Here is a 26,941-nt window from a genome sequence, read left to right as displayed (position 1 = left end):
CGGTCCGTCCGCCGCCGGTCCCCGCGCCCGCCGAGGCCTCACCGGCAGCAGGGCCCGCAGACCGCCCGCTCGCACCCGCCGCCTCACGGTCCCCAGACGAAGCCGCTCTCCTCCGAATGAATATTCAATGGTTTAAATATTCATGGCGCTGCTGGGCCGCCCCAGCCCAATGGAAAAAGAGCTCCCCGGGGCCGGCCCCGCCCGAGCGAACGGCGCCCGCAGCGCCCGGCCCGGCCGCCGCCGCCTTCACACCCGAGCCCGGCCCGCGCATCGAGGGGCTCCAGCTTCCGTGTCTGCACAAAAATCCATCGCGCTGCACACCAAACAGGTGATACTTTGAGACAGAAGATCGTTTCGGGGCCGCCCCGGTGTCAGCTCTGACCTGCCCGGTCCCGGTCCCGGTCCCGCCCGCGGCACCTGTGCGCGGGTCCCGCCGCCGCTCCCCGCTCAGGCCCCTCTCATGCCGCCGCGTCCTCGCTCCGCCCGGCCTCCCCGGGAGCCGCCGTCAGACCGGACAAACGGGTTCCCCCAGTTGGCCGGGCCGGCCCCGGAGGAGGGCAGAGGCCGCGGACCTGTCCCGGTGCCCGGCCCCGTCCCCGCCGGCACGGCCGCTTCCCGCCGCCCCGGCCCCCGAGCGGGTCAGCGGCGGGACCCCCCGCGCTGGGCCGGGGCCTTGCTGGCCCGGCGGGCGGCCCCGCCTGCCTCGCCCGCCTGCTGCCGGCCGGGCGGGGAGCTCGGCCGGGCGGTGAAGGTGTCGGTAGCGGTGATGAAGAGCCCACAGAAATCGCTACCCTGGACAAAGAGACTGTGCGGGGAGGCCGCCCCGGCTCTGCCCCGCCGCGTCCGCGCTGCCATGCGGGGCCGCTGGGCCTGTCCCCCGCTCACAGCGAGGCGTTGTTCCTGGCTGGCTGGGCCACATCACCTGCAGGTCGGGGAGCAGCGGCTGCCGAGCCGTGTGGGAGCGGGAGGCGGCAGCCCCAGGCCCGCTCCCCGCTGCCGGAGGCGCTGGTTCTGCATCGCTTCGGGCCTGCACGGGGCAGCCGGGCCCAGCGGCATCGCCCCCGCTGCGGTGAGTGCTGACCGACACTGGCACCGGGCACAGGGGCTGGACAACAGCTGCTGCCCGTCACCGCCTGCCTGTCACCGCCTGCCTGTCACCCCGCCGTGCGGCACAGTGGTCTGTCTGGCACAGGGACAGCATTCGGTGCATCCCGGGGTGCTCGGGAGGTCCCTGCTCCCAGCCCAGCTGTGCCATGTTGGGGAACGGAGGGCAGCATCGAGGAGACGCGGCTCTTGGAGACATGGGACCTCCCGCCTGTGGTGTTAGAAGTGACAGGGTTACTTCATTCCCTCTCCATTACCAGGACTGTACAGTGTTACAGAGAACACTTTGCAAGAGTACAGGATTTTAACCTTTTGGCCTTTGTAAAAGGTCAGAATGGACCCCCAGTTCCCACATCCTTTTGAGGAAGGATTGGAGAGTTGGAGGATGCTTAGTCATGATAGTGTTAACCCTTGAGACCGACAGTTTTGCTTATTAATTAACAAACAAAGCGGTTATGTTTAGGGTTGACACTAGTGCAGTTCCACTACATGCTGTGTCCATTTGCAATCCTCTTCATTGTATTTTTCTTGTTTCAGGCTGCAGCAAAACACATGGAAACACCTTGGGAGCCTACTGAGAACTCGTCAAATGAATGTGACCGGCCCTGACTGTAAGTTTTAATTCAGTGACTTTTCATAAGCCTTAGAACGTGATCCTGGGTGCTGCTGTACTTGGCTGGCAGTTCTGTGACTTGAAACCTGGAGACTGAGAGGTTTCGCTAGTTCGTTTGTGTGCTGTGTTGTTGATGGGGTCACCTCCCTCAAAGGCCTTCGCGCTGCTGGTTTGTGCCGCACACACGCGGACACGCCTGCTCTGTACCTGAGGCACAGACGGAGGCTGAAGAGCATCACTGCTGTGTTTTCGCTGGGTAAAATTGCACCACGACTGATTCTCTTGTCCAAGTTGTTCAGCTTATCTTTGAACTCAAATGTTTGCACTGCACGGAGTAGAGAGTGGTACAGCGGCGGAGCATAAAAGTTGGGGAAGGTGCCAAAAATTGGAAAGAAGTGACATTTGGGCAGCAATATTGGTTGAAATGCACACCGAGTACGGCTTGGGCATCTTTGCTGTGTCATCAGTTTGCATGGTTTGGGTTAATTTCTCTTCGAGAACCAGCTGCTTTATTCCAGCACCTCCTCAAACCCACAGAAGGTCACGTCAAAGCTGTGGCTGTCGCTTGCAAGAATTCCCAACGTTGTCATCCATTTCAAAACCACCTGCCCCTTGATCTCCAACTTTCCGTATTGGCCAAACTTAAGTGCAATGACAAGCTTCTTCATACGTCAGAATATTTTAGTAACGCCAACCCCCCTTGTCTTTCAACCGGCAAGGAGGAGTCATGGTTGCCCGGAAGGCATCTGGTCAGCTCCCGTTCCCGCAGCCCCGCTCCCGAAGAGGACGTTGTCCTGGGTTACCCGTGGCGAGGTTCAGGAAACAGTTCCCGTGTGGCTGTAGCGGTACCGGCATCTCAGCTGTTGCACTCTGTTCCTCAAGTCGTATTACAGAAATGAGTGAGAAAGACCACAGTGGAATTTCTTCTGCTCTTTAAATGAGAAATGTACTTTTTACCTTAACATACGTTCTTAGTTCAGCATAACACTGTCTTATTATTGAACAGGTATACAAGCAAGGGGAAAAAGGAAAGAAAAAGCTTGATATCTTGCAGGTTTTTAATCAATACACCATCAAACCATCATGGCTTTGGATCCTTTGCTGCAGACTTAGCTGATAAAAGTGTATTTGATCTTTGTATCTATGGGAGAACCTGGCTGAGATTAGCACTGTTCAGCTATTCATTTATGAGTAGCTCTTGCAGAAACAGTGCCCGTTTGTGGATGCTGGCCTATAATGAAAGTGATCTCTGTCTTGGACTGACAGACGTGTAAGAGATTGCTTGGTTTATTTTACAGTGGCAACAATGCTCAATTTTCCTGCGCCAGAGAAAGTCTTGTTCAGACAGACCTCTGTTTCCTAGATCGAAAATGTGATGCTGGATTCCAAAGTTGGGTCTTTCAGCACCCTTCTCTTTTACTACCTGCCTCAAATTCCTCACACAGGAATGAAGACCAAGTTAGTTAAAAATCGGTAACATCTTGGCTTAACACAGCAGCAGAGCTTCACTTTGGCAATTCCTTTTCTGTCCAGGAAGTTCATTGCAGTCCAGGGCTCTTTGGTTTCTGTAGTACCCCAGTTTCCTTAGGTAGCTGTATGCACAGGCAGGTTTGCATGACCTCTGTTCAGGAAGAAGACTATTAGAGATAAAGAAGTCCCTTAGCAGTGGTTAATTGCTATAGCAGTGATTAATGGCCCGGTCCAACTGTGACATTTTAGAGTTAACACCCGTGCCCGAGGGAAGCGCAGCAGCATGGTGAAGGAGCTGCCCGGAGCTGCCGCTGCCACCGCTCACAGGCCCTGATTTGTTTTGTTTTAAGTAAACATGTCACAAGCACAGTCGCTTGGAGATAAGCAAACTGAAGCCAAGCACAGGAACGCTTTGGATCTGCTAGGCCAGCTAGTGCGTTTCCCATCAACCTCCTACGGATTTCCGTACAACCCCAAGGTGGATGTAAAGGGGCATGACCTGAGTTTGCTTGGTTTCGTTGTATTCCTCATCACCAGAGTGATTTAGAACTTCAGACACTAATTTCTTGTTTGAGAAGTGGGAATTATAGCCATAGGAAAAAAAAAATGATGCAAACACTGAATTTCTTCAAATCCTACTAGTAGTTCATGGCTAAACTTGAAATCACACCCCGAACTTCCAGAGTACTGGTGTAGGCTCTCAAAATGAAAAGCTGTCTTTGATTGTCATCAACACAGTCCTTTTGAGAATGAGAATGAGCTGTGTAAAATCAGTGTGCAGTGTAACAATAGCAACCCTCGCTTGTCGATGTTGGACTCTTTTAGAGCAGTGAGCAGGTCTTGGTTTTAGTAACTGAGCACAGTCAGAGCAGGGTTCACTCTTGCTGGTAACTGATTGTTCAAAACTATTGCTGGGAGCTTGATTTGTGCCTAGCACTAAGAGTTGTTCCTGTTTATCAAGGGTTGTACATGCCAGTAATTATATATCTAAGCAGTTCTGTAACACATTTATTGACATTCCAATTTGAATCATTTCCCAATATGCAGAAAACAGGGCATGACGTGGCTTTTCTTTCTCTTCATCTTTTATACGTAACTCCATTCTTTCAATAATAATAACCTGCTGTTCAACTCCCGAAATCTCTGTTGCCCGGCTGGGAAGGACGTTACTGTCCGGTGTCGGCCACAGGGCACTTGTGTCATCCCAGCATGTTCTCGGTTTACTTTGGCTGGGTTTATTAAACAAAGACCAGCTGTAAGTTTGTGAAGTGACCAATTATTTCTGTGCCAGACTCCATCTTTGGAGGCAGATTCCTTGCCGTCAGCTGGCAGGACTCTGTCTCGCAGCACTCCGGGCAGGAAGGTCGCCTGGCGCGATTCCAGCGAGTACCAGTGACATACGCGAGCACTGGGAACGCACGGGGAGGGGCAGTGGCAAGAGGCTGCAGTGTAAACTGTAGCACAACAGCTGTGCAACAGAGCTTAAAGTAACGGTGGGCTCAGCTTACAACTGTAGCCATTGCAGAGAATGAAGTTAATTCCCAATTCCAACTATTAAAAAAATGTGGTTTCGTACGCATTCCCTTTTCTGCCTGTGATCCATCAAGTGTGCACACGTGGATTCTGTGGAAGTTCCTGTGCGTGTGCAGTCCTCATTGCATCAAGCCGGCCGGTGCTGTTTCGCCTGAGGAGGGCAGCGTTTTCCCACAGTCATCTGGTAACATCCCAGCTCAGTGTCTGACAGATGCATGGGGAGCCCTGCGCTCCGTTTTCTAAATCTACGATGATACTGTAGGCTTTTAAAGCAAATAATGATTAACCTCACCTCCAAAACTATACAAAAATTTGAGATTTCTTTTCATAAACCACAAACACAAAGTCAGTAGGATATTTTCACACAGCGAAAAAAGGGTCTCATTCAAAACCACTTATTTCTGTGCACTTTATGTACTAACGCTTTTCCTAAAATGAAGGGGGGCTTTGGCAAAATGGAAAGGAGACTCAGCACATGATAACTACACACTCATCTATCCAAGTGAAGCATTTTGTCAGGAGCTGGTGAGATCCCCAGAGAGCCTCGCGTGTCCCCCGCCCTGTCCCCGAGCGTCCCTGTCCCTGAGCATCCCTGTCCCTGCGCTGTTGCAGCCTGTAGCCGGGAGATGGAGACCCAGACCGCAGGACGCGGCCAGCAGCCGGGGACGCGGGCAGCAGCTGGGGACGCGGCTAGCAGGTGGGGACATGGCCAGCAGCCGGGGACACGGGCAGCAGCTGGGGACGCGGCTAGCAGCTGGGGACATGGCCAGCAGCGCAGGGACACAGCCCATGGGGGAACCCCGCTGTGTGTCCCTGTGGTTGTCACCAGCACATCTCCCTCCCAGGCCCGGGTTCCATGGCCGGTGCCGGGGGCTGTAAACCTGCGGGTTCCCCAGGCAGGAGGCCACGGCATCTTCCCACCAGCTCTGCCCGTTCTGGCCGCTGCCTTTATGACGCCGGTAGCGTTTGTGCATCCGTGCGACGAGCTGGATCCACGCGGTGCCCGGGTTGGAAACGCGCTGGATGTGTCCACCCGTGGAAAAGGCTCCTCTCCAGCTGGGGGCTCCTGGCCCCGCGCCCAGGGCTGCCCGTGGCCGGGAGCTGCCGGGAGCCAGGGCGGGGGCACCGCTTCCGCAGCAGCTTGGATTCATGCACAACAAAGCGGATTTTTCCTGAGCGAGTGGAGTGACTGAGAGATGATGTGTCAAACTTTGGTCCTCTGGCACTGGATTTGCAACATGATCCTATTGTCATGTTAAGTAGCTGTGGAAAATAAGTGCTACTTGCCTTGAAGGCTTTTGCAAACTCAATTTTAAGACACTTGGAAGAAGCCAGACTGCTCCAGAAACAGGAACTGAACTGCCCGGAGATTCTGCCTCACCAAGTACAGGCTCGAGCAAAATACCTAAAATCCCCGTGGGCTTCCTTTGTTGCACACTTTTGAGAACTTTGCCTGTCAAGTTTAAAATAGTGCTTTTGAAGCGTTAGGTGTATCTGCTGTCGCTGCGGCTCAGCTCAGGAAGCAGAGGGAATGGAAATCCTGCAGGGTCTGGTTAGATTCCAACGTCTGTTCAGCTGCTCGTGAGTTACCCACGTCTGAGGAATGACAAATGATGTTGGTTTCAATGAGAAATTCGGAACAGTGGAATGTACCTGCGCTCCCACAGAACCACTGGAAATGAGAGACTCCTGGATGAGAGCACGGCACTGAGAAGCGAGTGACCTGGTTTCTGTGCCCGTTTTCATCACGTTTCCTTTCCGAGCGGGGGTTTGCCGGTGCCCCCGCGGGGGCTTGGCTGTGTGACAGTGTCCCGGGTGAGCGCGCCCTGCAGAGGGCGGGAAGCAAAGTCGGGGCTTGTCCCTGCGCCGGGGCCGTCAGTCAGTATCTAATACAGTTTCTCATACAGTTTGCATGGAAGGTATTTTCTTTTCTTTTTTTCCCCCAAATTACTGAAGTTATTTACTGCAGAAGGATTTTTTTCTGCTTTTTTCTCCCTGCGAGTCTGTGTGTCCACAGATCAAAATCCAGTGTTTTCTGTCACTTCTCTGCAACCTGTAGAGCAAGCTGTCTCCCGTGATTCCCGTGCATCTTTCCTGAAGGGAGCATTATTCTTGCTTAGCTTACGTGTAATGTACTTCATTGTTCATCTCTGAGCAGCTGGTTTTGTATGTTATTGATCTGGGGACCTGCATTGTTGGATTCACAGAACTGTGCACATTTTAGGTAATTTGCTGCTTTCGGACTTTCTGAGAGAAGATAATGTATGTTGGCTTGACTGAAATGGCAACAAAAACCTGCTATTATTTTATGTAGCTTACAGAGGGAATCTGGCATATGCTTCCCTGCAGCTACTGCTGGAGGCACTTGGGTGATCAGGAGTTACTGTACCATTATTCCTGGTGTCTTTTGTGCAGGGATTACTCAGGACCCTCGTCCCAGACAGTATTCACGGGTTATTAGCGTACTCCTGACTTGCTGGCCTGCTGGAACGATGGGACAATCCAGCCTGCCTGGCAGTTCTAGCAATAATAGTATGAAAATTCACTGCAACAATGGAATCCCCCAGCTGAAAGAAAGGTATTAAAGCAATAATATTACTTACAAATGTAAAGTATTGTACAAACATTAGATAATCCTTAAAGCAATTCCAAGAGATATGTTCTAGTCATTTCAGTGACTTAAGTGCCTCTGCGCACTCTGGCAGGCGTTGAACACGATTACAAAGGAGAACGTAGCAGAGCCCAAGGACAAGCAGCAGTGGCCCCCGGCTCTTGGTCCAGGTGCTCTCAGTGGCTGGTTGTGTCGGAGCTGTTGGTCCAGGTGCTCTCAGTGGCTGGTTGTGTCGGAGCTCTTGGTCCAGGTGCTCTCAGTGGCTGGTTGTGTCGGAGCTGTTGGTCCAGATGCTCTCAGTGGCTGGTTGTGTCGGAGCTGTTGGTCCAGACGCTCTCAGTGGCTGGTTGTGTCGGAGCTGTTGGTCCAGGTGCTCTCAGTGGCTGGTTGTGTCGGAGCTGTTGGTCCAGGTGCTCTCAGTGGCTGGTTGTGTCGGAGCTGTTGGTCCAGGTGCTCTCAGTGGCTGGTTGTGTCGGAGCTGTTGGTCCAGGTGCTCTCAGTGGCTGGTTGTGTCGGAGCTGTTGGTCCAGGTGCTCTCAGTGGCTGGTTGTGTCGGAGCTGTTGGTCCAGATACTCTCAGTGGCTGGTTGTGTCGGAGCTGTTGGTCCAGGTGCTCTCAGTGGCTGGTTGTGTCGGAGCTGTTGGTCCAGATGCTCTCAGTGGCTGGTTGTGTCGGAGCTGTTGGTCCAGGTGCTCTCAGTGGCTGGTTGTGTCGGAGCTGTTGGTCCAGGTGCTCTCAGTGGCTGGTTGTGTCGGAGCTGTTGGTCCAGGTGCTCTCAGTGGCTGGTTGTGTCGGAGCTGTTGGTCCAGGTGCTCTCAGTGGCTGGTTGTGTCGGAGCTGTTGGTCCAGACGCTCTCAGTGGCTGGTTGTGTCGGAGCTGTTGGTCCAGGTGCTCTCAGTGGCTGGTTGTGTTGGAGCTGTTGGTCCAGATGCTCTCAGTGGCTGGTTGTGTTGGAGCTGTTGGTCCAGACGCTCTCAGTGGCTGGTTGTGTTGGAGCTGTTGGTCCAGGTGCTCTCAGTGGCTGGTTGTGTCGGAGCTGTTGGTCCAGGTGCTCTCAGTGGCTGGTTGTGTCGGAGCTGTTGGTCCAGGTGCTCTCAGTGGCTGGTTGTGTCTCCTGATGTGATTACTGATGTGATTGACTGCACTCCAGGCTCAGTGGCAATGAATCCTCTTGGTCTTTCTCTTGTGTGCACCGCACCTCTGCAGGAAGGAGCGTTATGAAGGTAAAATGCGGCTCCCTATGGACGTGCTGGAAGCCTGGAGCCAAGGGCGGATGTTCCATGACAGCAGTGGCAGCGCAAGCTGTGCTCGCTTCCCTGGGCTGAGGGAAGGGCTGCTTGAGATCACCAGGAGGGGAGGGACGGCTGAGCTGCCCACCAGCTGCACTGACGGTGGTCGGGACCTTGGGGTGCTCTGCTCACCATCCTGACTCTTGCCCTGTCCTTTTAGAACTGGAAGGGCCTGGACTATAACATCTGGGCTCCTCAACATGTATCCCACTTCGCTTTATTTTTTTTAATAGGCATTTGGAGTAAATCCAAGACTCAAAATTAAAATGCAGAGAAACATGAGCTAGAAATCCGTTCACTCATACTACTATAAGCACCATTACTTCTTAAAGTGGCTGATTGACGATGATAGAGGTTGATGAGGTTCATTTGATCAAACTCCCAAAGCGAACAAAGTAGAAATGCCTGAACACTGGATTGCTGGTAAATGTGATTTATGCTTTATGTGTGGTGTTCTAGAAAAATGGCAGCAATTTTAATGGAGACACATCTGCATTACATTGTTGCAGCTTCTCCTGAAGAGTTGCTATTTGGACCAAAAAAATATTCACTAATATATTTCTATTATATATGTGCACTCCCATAAACATGCATTCTCTTTTCGTCTTTGTTGATTAGCTTAAATACAGTGTCTTGGAAACAGACACTTTTATGGCAGGTTTTGCAGGAGGAAGCACGCAATGATGAGATTGGCTGAGCTGGCAGCTATGACTTGGCTGGCTTCAAAGGCAGATTTCTTTTCCTTATTTCGGCTATTAGTGCTGCTCAGCTGAGCCCGGCTGGCTCTGGGGCGCAGCCGGCAGCTGGGCTGCTTGCTGGGGACAGGCTTTTGAAAACGTTTTCATTTGTAAAGCCCTAGATTTTTGAAGATACTAAACCTGCCCCCCAGTTTATATGACTGATCAGCTTTATGTGACAGGAAATCACAGGCGTACACTAACACTATGGCTGGTTATAAACCAGGCAGAAGCACGCAGAAGTGTGTGTTGGCTGTGTAAAGATGTATAGCCATCTACAGAGCTACGCGTGCTGGAGTTTGTGACAACACAGGAGACTCATTACCTTAACTAGTGTCTTTTTTCTCTTTATGCTAATCCTCCTCCCTCGTGTCAAGAAAATGAACTGCCAAGACTTGCACAAATGCCACGTTGTAGGACTTGTTCTAGAATAAGTGAACACATCTCTGGAGATCACTCCTGCCTCCTGCTGGGTGTGTTTGGCGTGGTGTTCCGCGCCGCGTTGAGCTGCATCCCCAGCCGCACGCCGGTTTCGGGCTGGCTCCTGCACACCCTGTGCCCGGCTGGGGTTCCCTTCCCAGCAGCGGGAATTCCCAGCGGCGCTGCCCCCGTCGGACCCTCGAGCCTCCGCACAGCACCGCAGAGAACCAGCATAACCGTTTCGCATTTCTCTCACTATCCTCGGTTCTGTCAGTGGCATGGAAACGGCACCATCTCGCGCTCAGAATTACCGCCGCTCTGGTCCTGGCAGGGACGCTCAGCAAGCCTGACTTCAGCAGAGATGTCCTGTCCCCAGCTTCCTCTGCCAGATGTGACCGTCCCGCTAAGTGTCAGCACAAAAGACTGTCCCCAGCTGCCTCTGCCAGATGTGACCGTCCCGCTAAGTGTCAGTACAAAAGACCGTTCAGAACTAGAAAACAGACTGGTCCAGAAGTGCAAACACGCTGAACCTTAGGTAGCTTGAGATGTCGTGTTTCTGATAGAGTTGTAGGTGTTCCTTGCTGATGGAGACTTGCCTAGGGATCTTTCGGTGTGAGAGAAGCAGTTTGCTGTTCTGAGGGCTGTTGAGTCAAGGAGATCTGTGATCCCTGGAGAGCATGTCCTGCATTGGCATTACCTGATCCTGGCAAGAGGAGGATTCACTCGCTGTGTTCTTCTGGCTCGTCTTCCCTGCACACCAGATGGAGGTGAATACAGGGACGCCAGGAGAACAGTCCACACGTGGTGCTCAGCCAGTCAGGACTGAATTTCATCCGGAAAGATCAACATCGAGTCAGGATCTCCTTTTCAAACAGAGCTGACACGCTGTCTCTCCTGCAGCACATGTTTTGGCTTTGAAAACACCACAGGAGTTTTCCTTCTCCTGGGTTTACGGTTCTAGTGCATTAACATTTGTACCACAGGGAGTGCTAACAAGACTCGAGAATAGGAACTGAATAGCTAAGGATACAGAGCTTCTAACACCTTGCCTTATTTCAAAAGAAGTAAGCAACAAAAGCTGGGCTAAGCTTCTTCATTATTCTTCACAGCTTAGAATGGCATAATTGAGCTTCCCTCATATACCACTAAACTGAAATAGGTGAGAATTCCATGTACTGATCAGGACCTTGTTCATTGGTGGTTCCCCAGTTAGTGTTCCAGCGCCCTGCTTGGATGTTTGGAAGTGCAGGGCATCGTATCTTCACGTGTCCCGTCACCTGTCCCGCGCTCGTCGCTCCCTCCAGCGTCCTGTGGGCGGCCGTTTCCTGGGGCTTGGGCTGCGGGGAGGTAAAGCTGCGCTCCGGAAAGCAGACCTTGTGTTTCTGCACAAAGATGTCTGCAAGCCCTGAAGAATCTGGGGGAGAGCTTCCTTTTATAGTCATCCGTTACTATACCTCGCTATCCTGTACTTACTCATGGAATCTGTGGAGGAGGAAGGGCTGTTCAAATCCAGTCTGAAAATGTTTGCATACCGTCCCGCAGGGCTCTCAGCGTGGTTCGGAAACATCTCCCCCCGTTTCCCCGGGGAATGTTGTGTCCCAGGCTGGCAGCACAAATACCTAGAGCAGCATGAATAAGTAGAAGTGACTGGAGATATTTTGTCTGTCAGATGATACCTTTTAGTTTACTTTACTTTAGTTTGTTCTGTTTTGTTTTGTTTTGTTTCGTTTCTGAACGAGTAGGAAACGCTGGTAGAGGCACCGCAGTTTCTGTTGTGTGTTTGGAAGCAGAGTTGGGTGGCGCAGCCCTTGAACAAAGCACTTTGCTGCTGCGCCAAGAGCTGACGGGGCAGACAGCCCTGACTTGTCCCAAAGCCGTTCCCAGGTGTTTACGAAGATCGGCCGGTGCAGCAGCTTCCCGGCAGGTGCGATGGGGATGGTTGGCGTAGCCGGGCGAGCTGTGCTGCTCCACCGACGCCCTTTCCTGGCAGCTACCTCAAGGGTGTTGGGCCTCGCAGTTCTTGTGCTGGCTCAGGCACAGGTGTGTCCCTTGTCCCCTGCGCTCCCAGCCCCTTCCCAGCGTGTCCCTTGTCCCCTGCGCTCCCAGCCCCTTCCCAGCGTGTCCCTTGTCCCCTGCGCTCCCAGCCCCTTCCCAGCGTGTCCCTTGTCCCCTGCGCTCCCAGCCCCTTCCCAGCGTGTCCCTTGTACCCTGCGCTCCCAGCCCCTTCCCAGCGTGTCCCTTGTCCCCTGCACTCCCAGCCCCTTCCCAGCGTGTCCCTTGTCCCCTGCGCTCCCAGCCCCTTCCCAGCGTGTCCCTTGTCCCCTGCGCTCCCAGCCCCTTCCCAGCGTGTCCCTTGTCCCCTGCGCTCCCAGCCCCTTCCCAGCGTGTCCCTTGTCCCCTGCACTCCCAGCCCCTTCCCAGCGTGTCCCTTGTCCCCTGCGCTCCCAGCCCCTTCCCAGCCCGTGCTGCTGCTGTTCTCTGGGTCCAGCTGTGGCGACTCCCCAGGGGTTCCCCTCTCCAGTTCTCACCCTGCACATACTGTATTTCTTTAAGCTTAAAGAGCTTATTACTTTGGTAGGCTTGACTGTCATCTCAGGTAAAATAAAGAATGTGCTCCAGTAACACTGCGGGAATACTTCCCAGAAGATGCTGGCAAGAGCTTGCAGCGTTTCTGCTCTTGGCTTTGCGGGGCGGCTGAAGCGTTTCTGTGCTGCACGCGCGGCCCGGCGTCAGCAGGGACACGCTCGGCAGGGACCGCGGCCCGAGCAGATTTAGCTGAGAGGCGAGCAGTCTCGGTCGATATGGCCGCTGCTGCCAGCACAAAGCTGTGGTGTTGCGCGTTGTCACAGCAAGGGCCGAGTGGTGAACACAGGAGCCCTGCAGCTCAGGAAGGTTCATTCGAGCTTCAGAGGTCGTTCAGCCAGAGAAAGTGCTTAGCCAGTCGTGAATCCTCCGTGGCTCTGCAGCTCCGAAGGAGGATCTTGGGAAAACATAAATATGGGATGAATTCCTGAATTACTTTAATTGCTATGGAGACAATATTCCAAAACAAGAGGTGAAATACCCACTAAATCACCTAACAAAGGAAGTACAATTTCTCTCTACCAAATCTGTATTTGTCTAAATCTTCCCTGATTTTCTCAGCAGCATAGAGGACGAGCGGCTTAGGAATGCTGGACTAATCCCACATTGTGTTTAATACGGGATTGCGTTTGGAAGTGCTCTGGTTTGCAGAGCAGGGGTGCTCTCTGAGTCCAGGGTTAGTTACAGGCAGATAGCTCATATGAACATGAAACATAAAAAGGGGAATTACAGATAGGAGAATTCAGTGGTTTAGGAAGAGAATTGAACTGAATGCTGCCCGTGAGGCCAAGAAGTTTAGGAGATGCTGTAAAGAAGTGTAAACTTACAGAAATAAATAGTAAGTGTAGATAAGGTTTTAAGTCAAGAGACAACATCACAGGTTTCACATAGTGTGGCTTTGTTTGGCAGGGTAAGTGTCCCACCTCCCTGTGTGGCTGATGAAGCAAGAAGTGTCCGTGGGTATAATGGAGAGGTTGAGTGGGTTGAACCGATTCCTCTTCAGAGGCAGAATTCGCTCCGTTTGTTGTGAAGAGCTTGTTTCCCGTGCGCTGAGATCCCAGCCCGGCCTTGGCCGCCCCGTGCCCCGGCTGGGCCTGCGCGCGTGGCCGTCGCTTCGTTATAGAAGAAAGATCATTTCCATTCTTCCCTTTTTGCAGGCACGCTTAGGAGAAAGACGGCCTTGCTCCAGGGCACGCAAATACCAAACTGCAGCGGAGGCACAAGCAAGTCCGGAGGAAAACAACTGTGGAGTCTGGAGAGTGGATTTTGGTGAAGCCTTAGACCTGTGGGATGGTGGCGAGGTGCTGGGAATCCGAACCTGTCTGGAACAAAAGTATCACCAGCTCCTGCTTTTTCAGGGTGAGACTTTTCAAAATAATTTCAGTTTCCACATTTTGCACAATATTTAATCCCACTCTTTTCCTTTATTGTACTTTGCGCACATTTTGAAGCTGAGCATCCACTCAAACTCGTGCATCCACACGAGCTGTGTGAGTCACTCTTTGAACTTTACTTGACCCGCAAGGATGAATATTGATCTTGCGTAACGTATCTCTGGCAAGGAGTGCTGTTTGCAGAAGTTTTTGCAGGAATTAGAAGAGCCTGGGATACCCTTTGTAGGCTTGTTTCATACCGTGGCGTTTGACTCACGACTCTGTAATCTGCTATCATCTTCATGGCTTTATGTACCTCTCACCCGCCTACGTCTCAGATTTATTTTCCTCCTACTCACCCTTTTGCTCACTACACTCCTCCCCGTTCTCCTCTAACTAATCACTTCATCTCGTTTTCCTCTGCGCTGCTTTGTTTGTTCCCTCCTCTCTCTTCTCCGGTGCTTGCAGTCTCTCACTGGTAGGATGCTTGGCCAAGGGTCCATGTGGACTTTACAGCCAGGGGCGAGGAGCCTTTCTGGGCTCTGGACAGACTGACACTGAGCACTTCCATGAGTATTCTGGCGTATGCGTTTTCTGAACTGTTACTCCTGATCCTGCGCCAGAACTCTCTTGTAATGTTAATCCTAAGTAGCAAGACTTGTAGGTGGCTTTTGTCAGCCTCACAGATCGGTGTAGGGGATGGTGGTGGTTACAGCTGTCACCAGACATCCCTGTGATGCTGCTAAAGGGCTTATTTCTTATGGGCGCAAGGTGCTTGGGGCTGAGAAAACCCGCTGTGAGGGTGTTCCGAGACGGTGGCTCTTGGAAAGGGGCTGGGGAGGAATCGGGGGGTCCATCTCCAGTTATGGCTCCTAAAGTACAGTTGCTCTCTTGGAACAAGGAATTGGTGCAATTGCCTTCTGCTTACGGTACGTGAAAAAATCTATTTAGAGTATGCCCCATGTGTGTATCTCACGTTTCTTCTTTACTGAGAAACCAGCCTGCAAACCTTGGAATTCAACTATGGAGCAAAAGTGTCACACCAGGGTCAGAATACAATCCCTGGGAAAGACAAAGCTGGAGTAAAACAGTCCTTGGGCAAATACATCCAGATAACAATGGATCAAAACTGATCGTACCTCATAGTCAAAATTTGGAATAGGTGAATCAAATCACAAATCACTTGGGTTTTTAAAATGTGTTCCATAATTAAATTCCAAATGTACTCTAGTATTAGAAAGAGTGTGTAATTTTGTAGCAACATATATCCTATTAGTTTAAATATGGAATCAAATCTCTTTGGGGAAGGTCCGTGTAAAGAATACTAAAAAGAAGGTATGTTAAACTAATGCTCAGAGAGTTCTGAAGCTGTGTGTTGAAGAGAGCGGGACACCCCAAACGCAGCCCAGCGAGGCTCTGAGTTAGACAGGCGGCGTGGGAGAGCAGACGGGAAATATTTCAATCTATTTCACACGTCATCGATTTCACGGCATGCGTCCCCGTTCCCTCAGCCTGCAAATGAACTGGTTATAGAGGTAATTCAACCAACATACAGATGACTGATTCATTTTCATACTGCAATCACATTAATGACAATTTCATCAAAATACTTACAAGTTTCTTTTACATGCTAGAATATTATTGCTGCAATATTCATTGCTACAGCATTCCCATGTTTTAAGGTTCTTTGAGAAGTTCATTTAATAAATGGTGCTATTACAATTTTCTTTGGTTGAACGCACGGAAATTCTTAAAAGCAATATGAGACTAAATGGATCCAAACAGCTCATTAAGCACTAATATCTAAATGCCTCTGCTTGAGCTGATGGGATTTGTGCCAAATCCTGCCAGTGACCGCAGGGGCTGGGGCCTGAGCGGGAGACAGGCTTTGGGAGCGACGCTGTGTTTTCTGTGCCGAGGATGCACCCGCTCTCACACCAGCTCTGTGCAGCTGGACAGAGAGGAGCTGAAGGGCTCCTTACAAAGCTTTGCTTTGCTAGAGCTGGGAGGCAACTAAACCCTTTGGCTGCACAAACCCGACCGTAGGAACAATCGTGCCTCTCTTAATGTAGCATGTTTTATTCGAGAAATGTATTTTCTGGAAGATTTTGTTTGGGGCCGTTCCCTGGGGGAAACCACAACAGGTCACTTGTTTCCGGATGGTGCCGATGGGGAGGAAGGTGTCGGAGCAGAGCGGAGCTGCCCACGCGGGGTCTGTCGGGCCTGCCGCTGCTTTGCTGGAAGCGAGCGAGGGACGGCGTGGCTCCAGAGCGACGTGGACGTGGCTCCAGAGCTCCCCCGGGCTGCTCCGCTCGGGGCAGAAACAGCTCTGAGGCCTTCCTTTAGTAAAAGTAATCCTTGCACTGTTCGCTCGGACCCCAGCGAGATCGGTTCCTGTGTACACCGATGTGTAACCTCAAGCAGGTCCGCACGCCTTCTCAGACCGCTGAGTTCTGCACAGGCAGCAGCTGAACTGGGAGCTGTGCTGGTCTGAGACGGCCGGGACAGAAGACAGAGCAAAGGCTGGTTTGTCCGTGACGCAGAAAACCAAACATTCGATAGAGAAAGAGTTGCATTTCCATCTCACTTTTCACCTGAAGACCTCTCTGTGTCCTGGAAATGCTGCAGAGCCTCTGTTGGTATTGTCTGAATTTACATACCCCAAATGAAGGCAGAGACTGGTAAAAGGCCATTTAGCTGTCGAGGCGGGAGATCAAACCTCTCTCTTTGGGGCAGGAAAGGAGATGGTGGGGCTGAAATTTCTTGACATTCCCCCTTGAATTAGTTTGCATGTTATTAGTTGTATGTTTGTGCCATTCTACAGGGTCTGAAAGGGCACGTTTTGGGGATCAGCGCTGCTCCTCCTGCCTCTTCAGGCATGATCACATGGGGCTGAGCCTGCCCTGAGGATACAGGAAGGTGGAAGAGATCTGCTTGGACTGACCTGCCTTGAGTTCTGCCAGAGGCAAATTCCTGAGCTCTTCTGGATTTGAGGTAAGGAAACACATTCTCCTTTATAAAGATTACATCAAATAGGCAGGGATAGTCCTAACAGTGTATTTCATTATTAATATAAAGTGACATACACTAGGAGGAGCGTTGGATGATCTAATTTGCCTTTCCTAGCTTCAGCTTTAATGATTTTCCCCATCAATCCCTACATTTCTCACAGAAGAAGTAGCAATATACTCTGCATTTCTTAGTAGACTGCCTGTGCTAACGAAGTAGGAGACAGCACTTCTAATGGGTTAATGTAGTGGTCTTAAAGTGGAGAGTGTGTGTGTGTGCAAAATTTCAGCTTGGTCAGAAGCAATCACAAACGGTTCATCAAGATGGAAATGGCTGTAGTATTTCAATTACTGGATCTAAAGCGGGTACAACATAAGAAGAAAGATCAGATAAGGGTGCACAAAACTTGTAGAAAGTCCCATCAGGTAAATCAAGATATACATGGCTCCCCGATTATTTACATTGACCTAACATGGACTTCTCACAGAAATAGTGGAGCTCAGGATAACTGGGATAACTTGGATAAGCCGCTCCAGAGCTACAGTGCGGCCACTTGGTGCTGAGAACCGGAGAAGCCATTCAGCACCCACAGACACGGCAGAGAAATAGTTGTCACGTGTGACACAAACACTGGTGTTACGAAAGGCGACCTACAGGGAGATCTCCACCCAGCGATATGCATGCCTGGCTTAGAATGCAAATGCACGGGTGGGGTGGTAGTACTGATTGCCGATTGCTGCAGGAACAGAGAGGAGAGGGCACTGAGATAAGCTGTGCTCCTTCCCAGGGCTCCCAGTTCGCACACAGCAGCGTTGCCCTCGAAGGGTCAGCAGGGAGCGATTCAGGCGGCGCTTGCTGAGACACCATGAACAGGGGAGCTCTGTCTGCCGCCCGATGGTACAACACTATGCGTTTCCAAAAATAAGCAAGTTAGCCTATCTTGACTTCTTCTCATAAATGAAATAACTCACAGTGCAGCCTTTTACCATTGCCTAAGTTCAAATAACGCAAGTTTCCTCGTTGTCAGTCCTGCAGAGAATGAGCAGTGCAGGCGATGATCTGGAAACCGCTGGGAGACCTGAACTCCCACGTCCCTTTTGGCACGGGCTGACCCCCTTGGCCTGCCTTCCTCCTTGCCATGTGCAGAGCCCACAGCTGGCCGCTGCGGCTCTGGGGACACTGCGTTTGTGTTGTTTCTCACCAGCGACAGGCAGCTTTCCCCGCACATAGCCGTGCGTGTTGTTCCCAGTGTTGCAGCACAGCTCCAGCATGGCGGGGGGAAGGAAACCTCTTCTCAGCTTTTCTGCACCAGCACAAGTACTGCTCGGGGGCACGGAGGTAAACTGGAACTGCTGAAATCCTGCTGTCTCGGTTAATCAGACACGAGACGCCTGAAACTGAGAGCTGGAGGTGGGTGAACGCTGGAAACATTGGCTGGGGATTTTCACTGTGTTATGCCAGCCAAAAATCTCATTGCAGTGTCCTGGGCTTGGAATCCTCCCCTCGGCAAACACATTTCAAGCCTATACAGAGTGTACCACCATGGCCATGTGTCAGAGTGGCATCGTGCCAGTCCTCAAGGTGCTTCGCCAGCTTTAGCAGGACTTATGTGCTAAGAAAAGACATTAGCAGGGCATCCTTCCTCATGCTGCAAGTACCAGATCTGCAGCCAAGAGTCCCTTCTGTGGAAAGCTGCGGGGCTGTTGACACAGGATTGTGGTTGTCAGTGCTCTTATTCCCAAACAGCCGACCTGTGATGGGCTGGGAGGAACAAAAGAGGCTGTGCTATAGCAGAACAGAAAAAAAAAGAGGACGGGATTAGAAAGGCAGGTGGCCTACAAAATCTATTCATAACACACGGGACAATAACACGTGGTTGCACAAAATCGTAGCCTTGAGGCACAGCCTATGAAGGTATGACAACGGCAAATAATGACTTTTGGGCAAGATTTATCACGGCAGCTGAATAACTCTCCCAATATACAAGTTAAGCATTTGCCATAAAATGCAGGAGACCATCAGAGTTTTAAAACAAATCCCGGCTTGAACGTGGTGTATTTTCAGTCCTTAACCGTGTGCCTACCTCAGGACTTTATGACCTGTGTTCTCAGTCAGGCTGTGGATCCACTGTAGCTAAAAATGTAGAAACAAGCTGTCTGTTTTAGAGGAGAAAGGCCTTTCATGTTGAAATTCAAAGCAGGAGAGAACTGAGATTCCGGCTGACTGCTAGAAGGGCAATAGCATCCAACAACATCTTCTGATCTGTTTTCAGTCGTAATGCATTCAGCATGGTAACTGAGTACACAACTGATGAGATTGGCCATGTCTGAGACTTAACCTAAAAATGATACATGGTACATTGCAGGGAAATAAAAATGCTCCAGGATCTAAAGCACCAATCCTTCCATCAGCAGCGTATGGCCAGACTGGAGAAGAGGTGACCAGAACGGCTCGGCACTGGGGACCCTGCGCCGGCTGTGACATTGCAGCCCGGTGACCAGAACGGCTCGGCACTGGGGACCCTGCGCCGGCTGTGACGTTGCAGCCCGGTGACCAGAACGGCTCGGCACTGGGGACCCTGCACTGGCTGTGACATTGCAGCCCGGTGACCAGAACGGCTCGGCACTGGGCGGCTCTGGCCGCGGTTCGTTACCATCACGCGGTTGCTAAGCCTGTCAAGCATCCAGCTGATTTCCTAAATCTGCTTAGGTTGTGGCGCTATTAATCTGTTCAAGCCAATTCTGTAAACCCCAAACCATCTGTATTTGTGAAGATCATGGTTTATTTAGATTTCCTTTGTGTCTGCTGTCAGCGGATGATTGAAAGCGCTCGGGATTTACAGTGCAAAGTCTACGCGTTGGCACGTTACAGTGACCTTCCAAGTAGCGTCTCCCAGTATTTGAGTAACAGCCGGTACAGTTAAGTCCAGCAGGAAAACAAAGAACAGCTACAAAGAATGGAAATAGCTAAGCTTTTGCCATGTGTCATGGCTGCAAGTAGTGGAAACAGCAAAGCTTCTACAGCTTTTCGGCCTATTCTCCGGGCTTTTGTTTTATTTGTAATTACCACAGTTTTCTCGTTAAATACACAACGATGTTTAGTTAACATTTTTGTATCGAGTGTGCATGGTATTTCCAGGGAAATGGCGAAGCAGTCACTAAAGGTCTGTCACCAACAAGCTTTTGAGGCCCCAACGAGGACTCCAGGAGGAGTGTTCCAGCGCTCACACTGCGTCGCTGCTGCTGGGAAGGGCTCCAGAGCCAGCTCTCACAGCAAAGCAGCCTCCTGACATTTGGAAATGTAAGGAATTATTTCCCATATGACCCTGCTGGTGATGTCAAGGATTTGCTGAGCTGCTGACATGTATTTTCTAAGTACACCGGCAGCACAAGACAGCTGGCAGAGCTCGGGACATCTTTTTAGTTCTTTCTGTGTTGCTCATTATAGTGAACCTGATTGGATTACTAATGGGAGATGTATTGTTGTAACTTCTTTTAACATGCAATTGGCACAGAATAGTTTGTGAAATATTTCCAAGTTAATGTAAAAAACCCACAGGGATTAACCTTAGGGGCCCCGACGTAGCAAAGACAGAGAGCAAGTGCTTCACCTGAAGCGCATGCTGAAATGACTGCTGTTCAGCAAAGCACGTAAGTGTGGAGCTGAGCGCTGGCCAAGCAGTTTGGCAGCCGCTGCGCTCCCGGGGGAGCTTTTCCGCTGTGTGACGCAGTGCGGTGACAGAGAGCGGTGTCCCTCCGCCGCTGCTCTTCCCTGCACGAAGGGCTGTTCGGGTGCTACATGGGTTGCCGTTTCCCTTGTTAAGAAGTTAAAATACTCAGTGCTCCGTTCTCAAGTTTCACCACATTGCAGGGAAACGTGCTCTTAGACTACTGCATTTTTTAGACTGATGAAATGGGGCGGGTGAGCCGAGGCTGCTGTGCGGGACAGCGCGGGACGGGCTGCCCTCGTTGCCCTGGGCTGTCTCACGGCAAGAGAGGCGCTTCCACGGTCACATTCACTGGACGTTTCTCAGATGTCTGCTGCAGGATGACGAGATGAATTGCGTTTCAAAAGCTCCTGCTTCTCTCTGTTGGGGATAAAAGGATCCCAGAGGAACTAGGTCGGATGAATTCCATCCCCGTGTCCATAAAAATGGAACTGTACATGCAACCTGCAACAAAACACAGAGCTGAAGGGATTGAAGAGTACAATCTGCTAAAGAAAAAACAGTTTATTTTAATTGTAAGTGGAAATAATTCGCTTCAAGCACAATGGGGCTATAAGCTCTTTCACACTGGGGAAGTTCATAGCTCATAGATCTTGACATAATCAATTAATTGTGGGAAAAATAGAAAAATTACCTAGGAAGGAATAAGACCAATATTAGCACAACAGTTACAGTACAGTATTATATTTCAATCTGAGCTAAAAATCAAACAAACGAATACATATCTGATATAAATTAAGGTTGATGGTGCAATGCAGAAAAAGAAAAGTATATCGCAAAAGTTATGTTCGGAGTATACAGGAAAAAGTAATTGAAAGAGATGGAGCAAGTGTGTTCCTTGGTAAACGAGCATTGCTGATCTCTTTCCTCTTCATCTTTCACACAGGTTCTGAGGAGGAGGTTTAGAATACCTGCTGGGGATATGGAAGAGGTCCAGCACACCCTAGGATAGAGTGAGCTCCGTGAGTAGGCTTTTAAGAATACATTGAGCGCAAAGTGGGAAGTTTTCCTGTGTACCAGCTTATTTTCTTAATCTGTACAGTCAGCCCAGGGTCCATGGCTGCTGGAGGACCCTGCTGAGGAGGCGGTCGAGAGGTGAAGAACAGCATCAGGCACTTCTCCGAGCAGGAGCAGCGGCTGCTGTGACGCTGATGATGCTGCTGCCCCAGTCCAAAGCATTGTTTGGTACCCGAGCTCCCGCCACCCCTTCCACTAGAATCACCATCCACAGGCTCTGGGCATCACCGTCGGGTGGCTGTTTGGTACTGGAGCTCCCACCACCCCTTCCGATAGAACCACCATCCACAGGCTCCGCGCATCACCATCGAGTGGCTGTTTGGTACCCGAGCTCCCGCCACCCCTTCCACTAGAATCACCATCCACAGGCTCCGGGCATCACCGTCGGGTGGCTGTTTGGTACTGGAGCTCCCACCACCCCTTCCGCTAGAATCACCATCCACAGGCTCCGCGCATCACCATCGAGTGGCTGTTTGGTACCGGAGCTCCTCCCGCCACCCCTTCCGCTAGAATCACCATCCACAGGCTCCACGCATCACCATCGAGTGGCTGTTTGGTACCGGAGCTCCTCCCGCCACCCCTTCCGATGGAATCACCATCCACAGGCTCCAGGCATCACCATCGAGTGGCTGTTTGGTACCGGAGCTCCCGCCACTCCTTCCGATGGAACCACCATCCACAGGCTCCAGGCATCACCGTCAAGTGGCTGTTTGGTACTGGAGCTCCCACCACTCCTTCCGATAGAACCACCATCCACAGGCTCCGGGCATCACCATCGGGTGGCTGTTTGGTACCGGAGCTCCTCCCACCACTCCTTCCGATAGAACCACCATCCACAGGCTCCGGCATCACCATCGAGTGGCTGTTTGGTACCGGAGCTCCTCCCGCCACCCCTTTCACTGGAGACCTCCCAGGCAGTGCTGCGTCCTCGGCACTCCCCGCTGCAGCATCTCACACAGTTGTATGAGAATCACCATCCATTATATATATTGGATCTATTTTTTCTCTGAAAATTTTAAATAATTAATGGGGCTTCATTATATAAAGAGGCTAGTTATAAATCATTGGAGCTGCACCTGGAGATTTTTCATGTCAGCATTCTCAAATGAAGGACATCTCTCCAGGGCCACCTATTGTTCTAAATACAGTTCAGAAGAGGAATTATGCCTGTAGTATTCATGACCAAATAAGTAATCTCCATCACAGATTTGATCCCAAAGCTTCACAATCCGGGGAGCTTGATGTGTTAGTGGCAGAGTGCTGATTTTCTGCTCCGTCATGAGAGGTCGTTTCATTCAGCTTACGCACGTACATGTTCCCCTGTGTATCACCAGATTTACAGCGTTTGGATTACAGTCCGGTTACAGTGGTTGGGTTACAGTCACCTATTCCCTTTTCGTTCTCCACGTCAGAAATGTAGCTGTTCTGGTACCCACGCCAGGGTCCAGCAGTTTCCCGCTGCAGCTGATGCTCTCAGCTGCCGGTCCCTGCAGATACCGGCGTGCACAGAGCTGAGGAGGTTACAAAACTGGCTGCAGAAAACAATTGTAAGGACTCCTGAAATCATACCATTGCAGCATCCCAGGTTCACCTGAATTTCCCGAGACAGTCCTGCAGATGATTTGGACTCAGTTAACCTGTCTGTGGTCAGATCCCCAGGGAGAGGCAGGACTTGTACTGATGCCAAACAGGCACCAAAGGCCATGGAAGAAACGGCTTTTTGAGAAAAGGGACTTGTGCTCCTGCGCAGGGCTCTGGAGCTGTAGCACGAAGTCTAAGGCAGATGGAGGGGCCTGAAGAGAAGGACCCTTGTGGGGAGAATGATGGGAGAATCCTGACTTTGGGAGCACCCAGGGGCCGAGAGCTGCTGGAGCAGCTGCTGTTGGAGCACCGAGGTGGGTGATGAACAGCATGGGCAAACCGCTCCATCTAGATTGGAGACTGATCTGAGCTCAGGAGAGACTCTGAACGCTGGATTGTTCTTGACACGAGACCCGCTGACTGAGCCGGAGGCCCAGGGGCTCCTTCGGACCTCGGCATTGCAGGGACGCCTCGACAGACCCTCCAGGGATGGGGACACCGAGCGGCTCCAGAGGACAGTGCCGGGGAAGACCCTTCTGAGACGTGCCAGTTACCGACTACATCAGGTGTGGTTTATGGCCAGGAGATACGCGCGTGAGTACAAAGGCTAACGCTGTATGTTAACAGCTTGCCATTTTAGCTGTGTGCCCTGCTGTCTGGGCAGAGGTCAAATCCTTCCTTCCCCAGGAAGAGCTTTCCTAAAGGCTGGAAAAAAATCCTTCTGGCTTATGGAATGCTTGTGGAACCTCTCCAGAAAACGGGATCTCCCATTTCCCTTTCCCCTCGGCTCGGTGGAGCAGAAAACAGGTGTAAGATGATATCTGAACGTACAGAGGCTGCTGTGTCTGGCAAGCAGTTAGCTGAAAGCTCCTCCAGTGACTGGTTTTGTTAGTGGCCATTTACACTTTGCTGTAAAAGCACGGTAAAAGGGGAAAACAGTGACCAGCCCATCGTGCTGGTTTTCTGTCCGTGATGGGTCAGGTTCACGGGCTGCCGGTCCCCTGTGCTCTGCCGTGCTCCTCTCACTGGCTGTCCCCGGTGCTTTGCTGGCGTTTGCTGAAGGCAGACCCAGGTCCCGCACAGCCCCGCGCCGGTACAGCCCGGCTCCCGGTACAGCCCGGCTCCCGGTACAGCCCCGCTCCCGGTACAGCCCCGCGCCCGGTACAGCCCCGCGCCCGGTACAGCCCGGCTCCCGGTACAGCCCCGCGCCCGGTACAGCCCGGCTCCCGGTACAGCCCCACTCCCGGTACAGCCCCACTCCCGGCACAGCCCCGCTCCTGGTACAGCCACGCTCCGGCTGCCGTGCCCAAGTGCGGGGACAGGGGGTCCTTCCCGTGTCACCAGCTCCACGTGGCTTTGTGAACGCATCGCGTACTCCGAAGTGACTGGAGTGCACATCAGTTGTTCCGCTGTAAAAGCATAAATGGGTTTGAAACGGCTCTCACGTCAACTATAGCTCATTAGCCTCTACTTAAGCACTATTATATTGCCAAAAGATAACAGCGAGATAGTAAATGAGCGATGAGCGCGGGGCGGGGACGGGCGCCAGCTGAAGAGGGATCAGCAGTCAAACAAGGAAGCGATTTCGAGCCTGAGTGTGACTTGGCTTGGCCCGGGAGTAACCTCGCTGCGAATGCCCCGCGTGTTGCGCTTCCCCAAAACGCGCCGTGTTAACTGGTGAGCGAACAGTGAGGGACCTGCCAACAGTGAGGGACTGACCGGAAAACACCCCGAGCCGGGAGCGCTGCCCGCAGCCTCGGCCCCGGGATCCCCGCGCCGGGATCCCCGTTCCGGCACCCCCGCTCCGGAATCCCCGCTCCGGCACACCCGCTCCGGTACCCCCGCTCCGGAATCCCCGCTCCGGAATCCCCGCTCCGGTACCCCCGCTCCGGGATCCCCGCGGCCCGTCCGGGATCCCCGCTCCCGCTCCCGCCCCGCCCCGCCCCGCCCCGCCCGATCCTCGCGCCGCCGCTGCCGCCCGCCGGGGGGCGCGCGCTCCTTGCGCCGTTGCCGCCGCGCGGGGGCGGGGCGGGAGGGGCGGGGGCGCTGCCCGCGCGCTGCCCCCCGCGCTTTGTTCCGCTGCGCGCGCTCCCTCCCGCCCCGCGCGCGGCCGGCGGGGCCCGGGCGGCAGCGGATCGGGCGGGCCCGGCGGGGCCTCCCCCCGGAGCCGCCTCCGCCCCCGCCCCGCTGGGCCGCCGGGGCTCCCGCCGCGGGCAGAGCGCGTTCCTGCGGCCGCCCTGAGCCTCAGCCGCCGGCAGCAGCGCGGGCGGGCCCCAGCGCCGCCCCCGAGCGGCGGCCCCGGGCGGCCCCGCCCCCGGCCCCTTCCCGCTGCCGCTCGGCTCCCGCCTTCCGCCGCCCGCGGGCGAGGAGCAGCAGCGGCGGCCGCGGCGGGCGGCTCACCTGGGCCGGGCGGGCGGGAGCGGCGCCCGGCGGGACGCCCCGCGCAGCGGCTCCATGGCGACCGCGGCGGTGGAGCCGGTGTACGGGCTCTCCGAGGACGAGGTGGGTCGGGGCGGGGGCGGCTCGGGGTGGGCTCGGTCGGGGGCGGCAGCGCGTGTGCCCGTGCCGCACGTGTGCGCGCCCGTGTGCCGGTGCGGGGCCGCGCCCGCCCAGCGCCATTAGCGCGGAGGGGGAGGCCGGGGCAGCCGGGCCTGGCGGCGGCTCCGCCGGCCGGGCGAAGGTCGAGGGTCGGTCCGGGAGGGCGCCCGGCGAGCCCGCCCCGCGGGGCCCCTCGTCCCCCGGCGGCGCTGCCGGCGGCAGCCGCGGGCGGACGTGGCGGCGGGTCCCGGTGAGCGCCGGCGGTGCCGCCACCACCCGCTGAGCACCAGCGGGTCCGTCCGTCCGCCCGGAGCCCTCGGGCCGGGCCCGGCTGCCCGGGGCGCGTTGCCGGAGCGGCTCGGGGGCCCGGCCGCCGGCTGCAGCCCCGTCGCAGAGCGGCTCCCGGTTCCCGGATCCGCAGCGGCAGCGCTTCCGACGGGCGCTGGCGGCGAACAAAGAGCCGGGGTGGCGGGGGAGATGCCGTGGGTGGGAGCAGCCGCCGGTGTCCCCGGGCAGCGGCAGAGGCCGCTCGGGTTTGGAGCCCCGCCCGTTCCCCGCCGTGCCCGCACCCGGTGCCCAGCACGGGCTGGTGCCCAGCGCAGATGGAGCTCGGTGGACTGGGCAGGACGCTGATAGCTAATCACCGTGTTCGGCCTTTATCAACCCATGTCTTCTGCGGAACCGCATGCAGCACTAACAAATTAAATATGCATAGGCTGAACAGTCCACTTTACCTTGCGTGAATGTGAAAAATTGTAGTTAATGCCCTTTCCTTGCCTTGCCTCGGTGAGGTGCTTCTTCTTCTTAGCGGGCGGTGTAATAAAGCCTCAGGAGAGGCGCAAGCTGTGTCACTGTTCTGTGACTTCGGCATGTCAGCTGTCGGTATCAGATATATTGCTGGCCCTGGGTTGCATTCTACAGGAGCGAATAATAACAACAATAACAATGTCATGTCCGGTTCTATGGACATAAACACAAGGGCTCTCTGCCAGTCTCCATGCTAGAGAAGAAACTGGCGTAAAAAAGGAAAAATCTTGTGACTGTGGAAGCTGCCAGACAATTTTATTACCTATTACATTTGAACGACTCCAAATCTCGATGACTGTACTGTTTAATTGGAAAGGAGGTTCTTTGGCTGGAGTGAATGTTTTTATAACGGGGGGTGGTTCTGCTTTTGTTGATTTATAAAGCAATGAGAGCAGTCTGGTTTAAATGCTGTGTGCGTGTGTGAAGGTGGGGGAGAGGAGAGGAGAGGAGAGCAGAGCGCGCTGCGAGAGCCTGGGGCGCTTAGACAGCGAGCACAGAGTCCAGGAGAATGATTTCCCCCCGGTTGT

General features: G+C 53.3%; 2 protein-coding genes and 2 long non-coding RNA genes across 12 annotated transcripts in view; 2 read left to right on the top strand and 2 right to left on the bottom strand.

Moving 5' to 3' along the window:
* LOC102096539 (phospholipid-transporting ATPase IC) overlaps positions 1-545 on the bottom strand; it is a 28,320-nt gene extending 27,775 nt beyond the window's left edge. Inside the window, exon 1 of one of the 4 annotated variants that reach the window (XM_065044524.1) lies at positions 418-545. The gene's annotated coding sequence lies outside the window, so the exon portion shown is untranslated. Of the gene's footprint in view, positions 1-42; positions 184-382 lie in introns of those variants that run through there. The other 3 variants (XM_065044523.1, XM_065044525.1, XM_065044526.1) reach the window with 3 other exon arrangements.
* On the top strand, positions 140-23,539 carry LOC135577023 (uncharacterized). 3 transcript variants are annotated; one of them, XR_010468634.1, is made up of 7 exons: positions 140-328; positions 1,642-1,715; positions 13,520-13,721; positions 16,560-16,729; positions 19,110-20,986; positions 21,358-21,433; positions 21,514-23,539. It is a non-coding gene; the product is annotated as an uncharacterized LOC135577023 (long non-coding RNA). The 3 variants fall into 3 exon arrangements; XR_010468633.1 differs by lacking the exon at positions 19,110-20,986; XR_010468635.1 differs by lacking the exons at positions 140-328; positions 19,110-20,986 and adding an exon at positions 576-1,069.
* LOC135577025 (uncharacterized) lies at positions 18,571-26,706 on the bottom strand. The gene is made up of 2 exons (XR_010468637.1): positions 26,342-26,706; positions 18,571-20,915 (listed from the first exon to the last, which is right to left on the bottom strand). It is a non-coding gene; the product is annotated as an uncharacterized LOC135577025 (long non-coding RNA).
* The window catches only part of LOC102092327 (E3 ubiquitin-protein ligase NEDD4-like), a 122,222-nt gene continuing 120,440 nt past the window's right edge, over positions 25,160-26,941 (top strand). Inside the window, exon 1 of one of the 4 annotated variants that reach the window (XM_065044519.1) lies at positions 25,160-25,571. In XM_065044519.1, the coding sequence (XP_064900591.1) occupies positions 25,524-25,571 (48 nt within the window). In that variant the 5' untranslated portion in view covers positions 25,160-25,523. The remainder of the gene's footprint in view (positions 25,572-26,941) is intronic. The other 3 variants (XM_065044516.1, XM_065044517.1, XM_065044520.1) reach the window with 3 other exon arrangements.

The sequence above is a fragment of the Columba livia genome, chromosome W, assembly GCF_036013475.1.
Source record: "Columba livia isolate bColLiv1 breed racing homer chromosome W, bColLiv1.pat.W.v2, whole genome shotgun sequence".
NCBI lineage: Eukaryota > Metazoa > Chordata > Aves > Columbiformes > Columbidae > Columba > Columba livia.
Note: the sequence above shows the minus strand (reverse complement) of the source record. Positions and strands in the feature narration are given on the sequence as shown.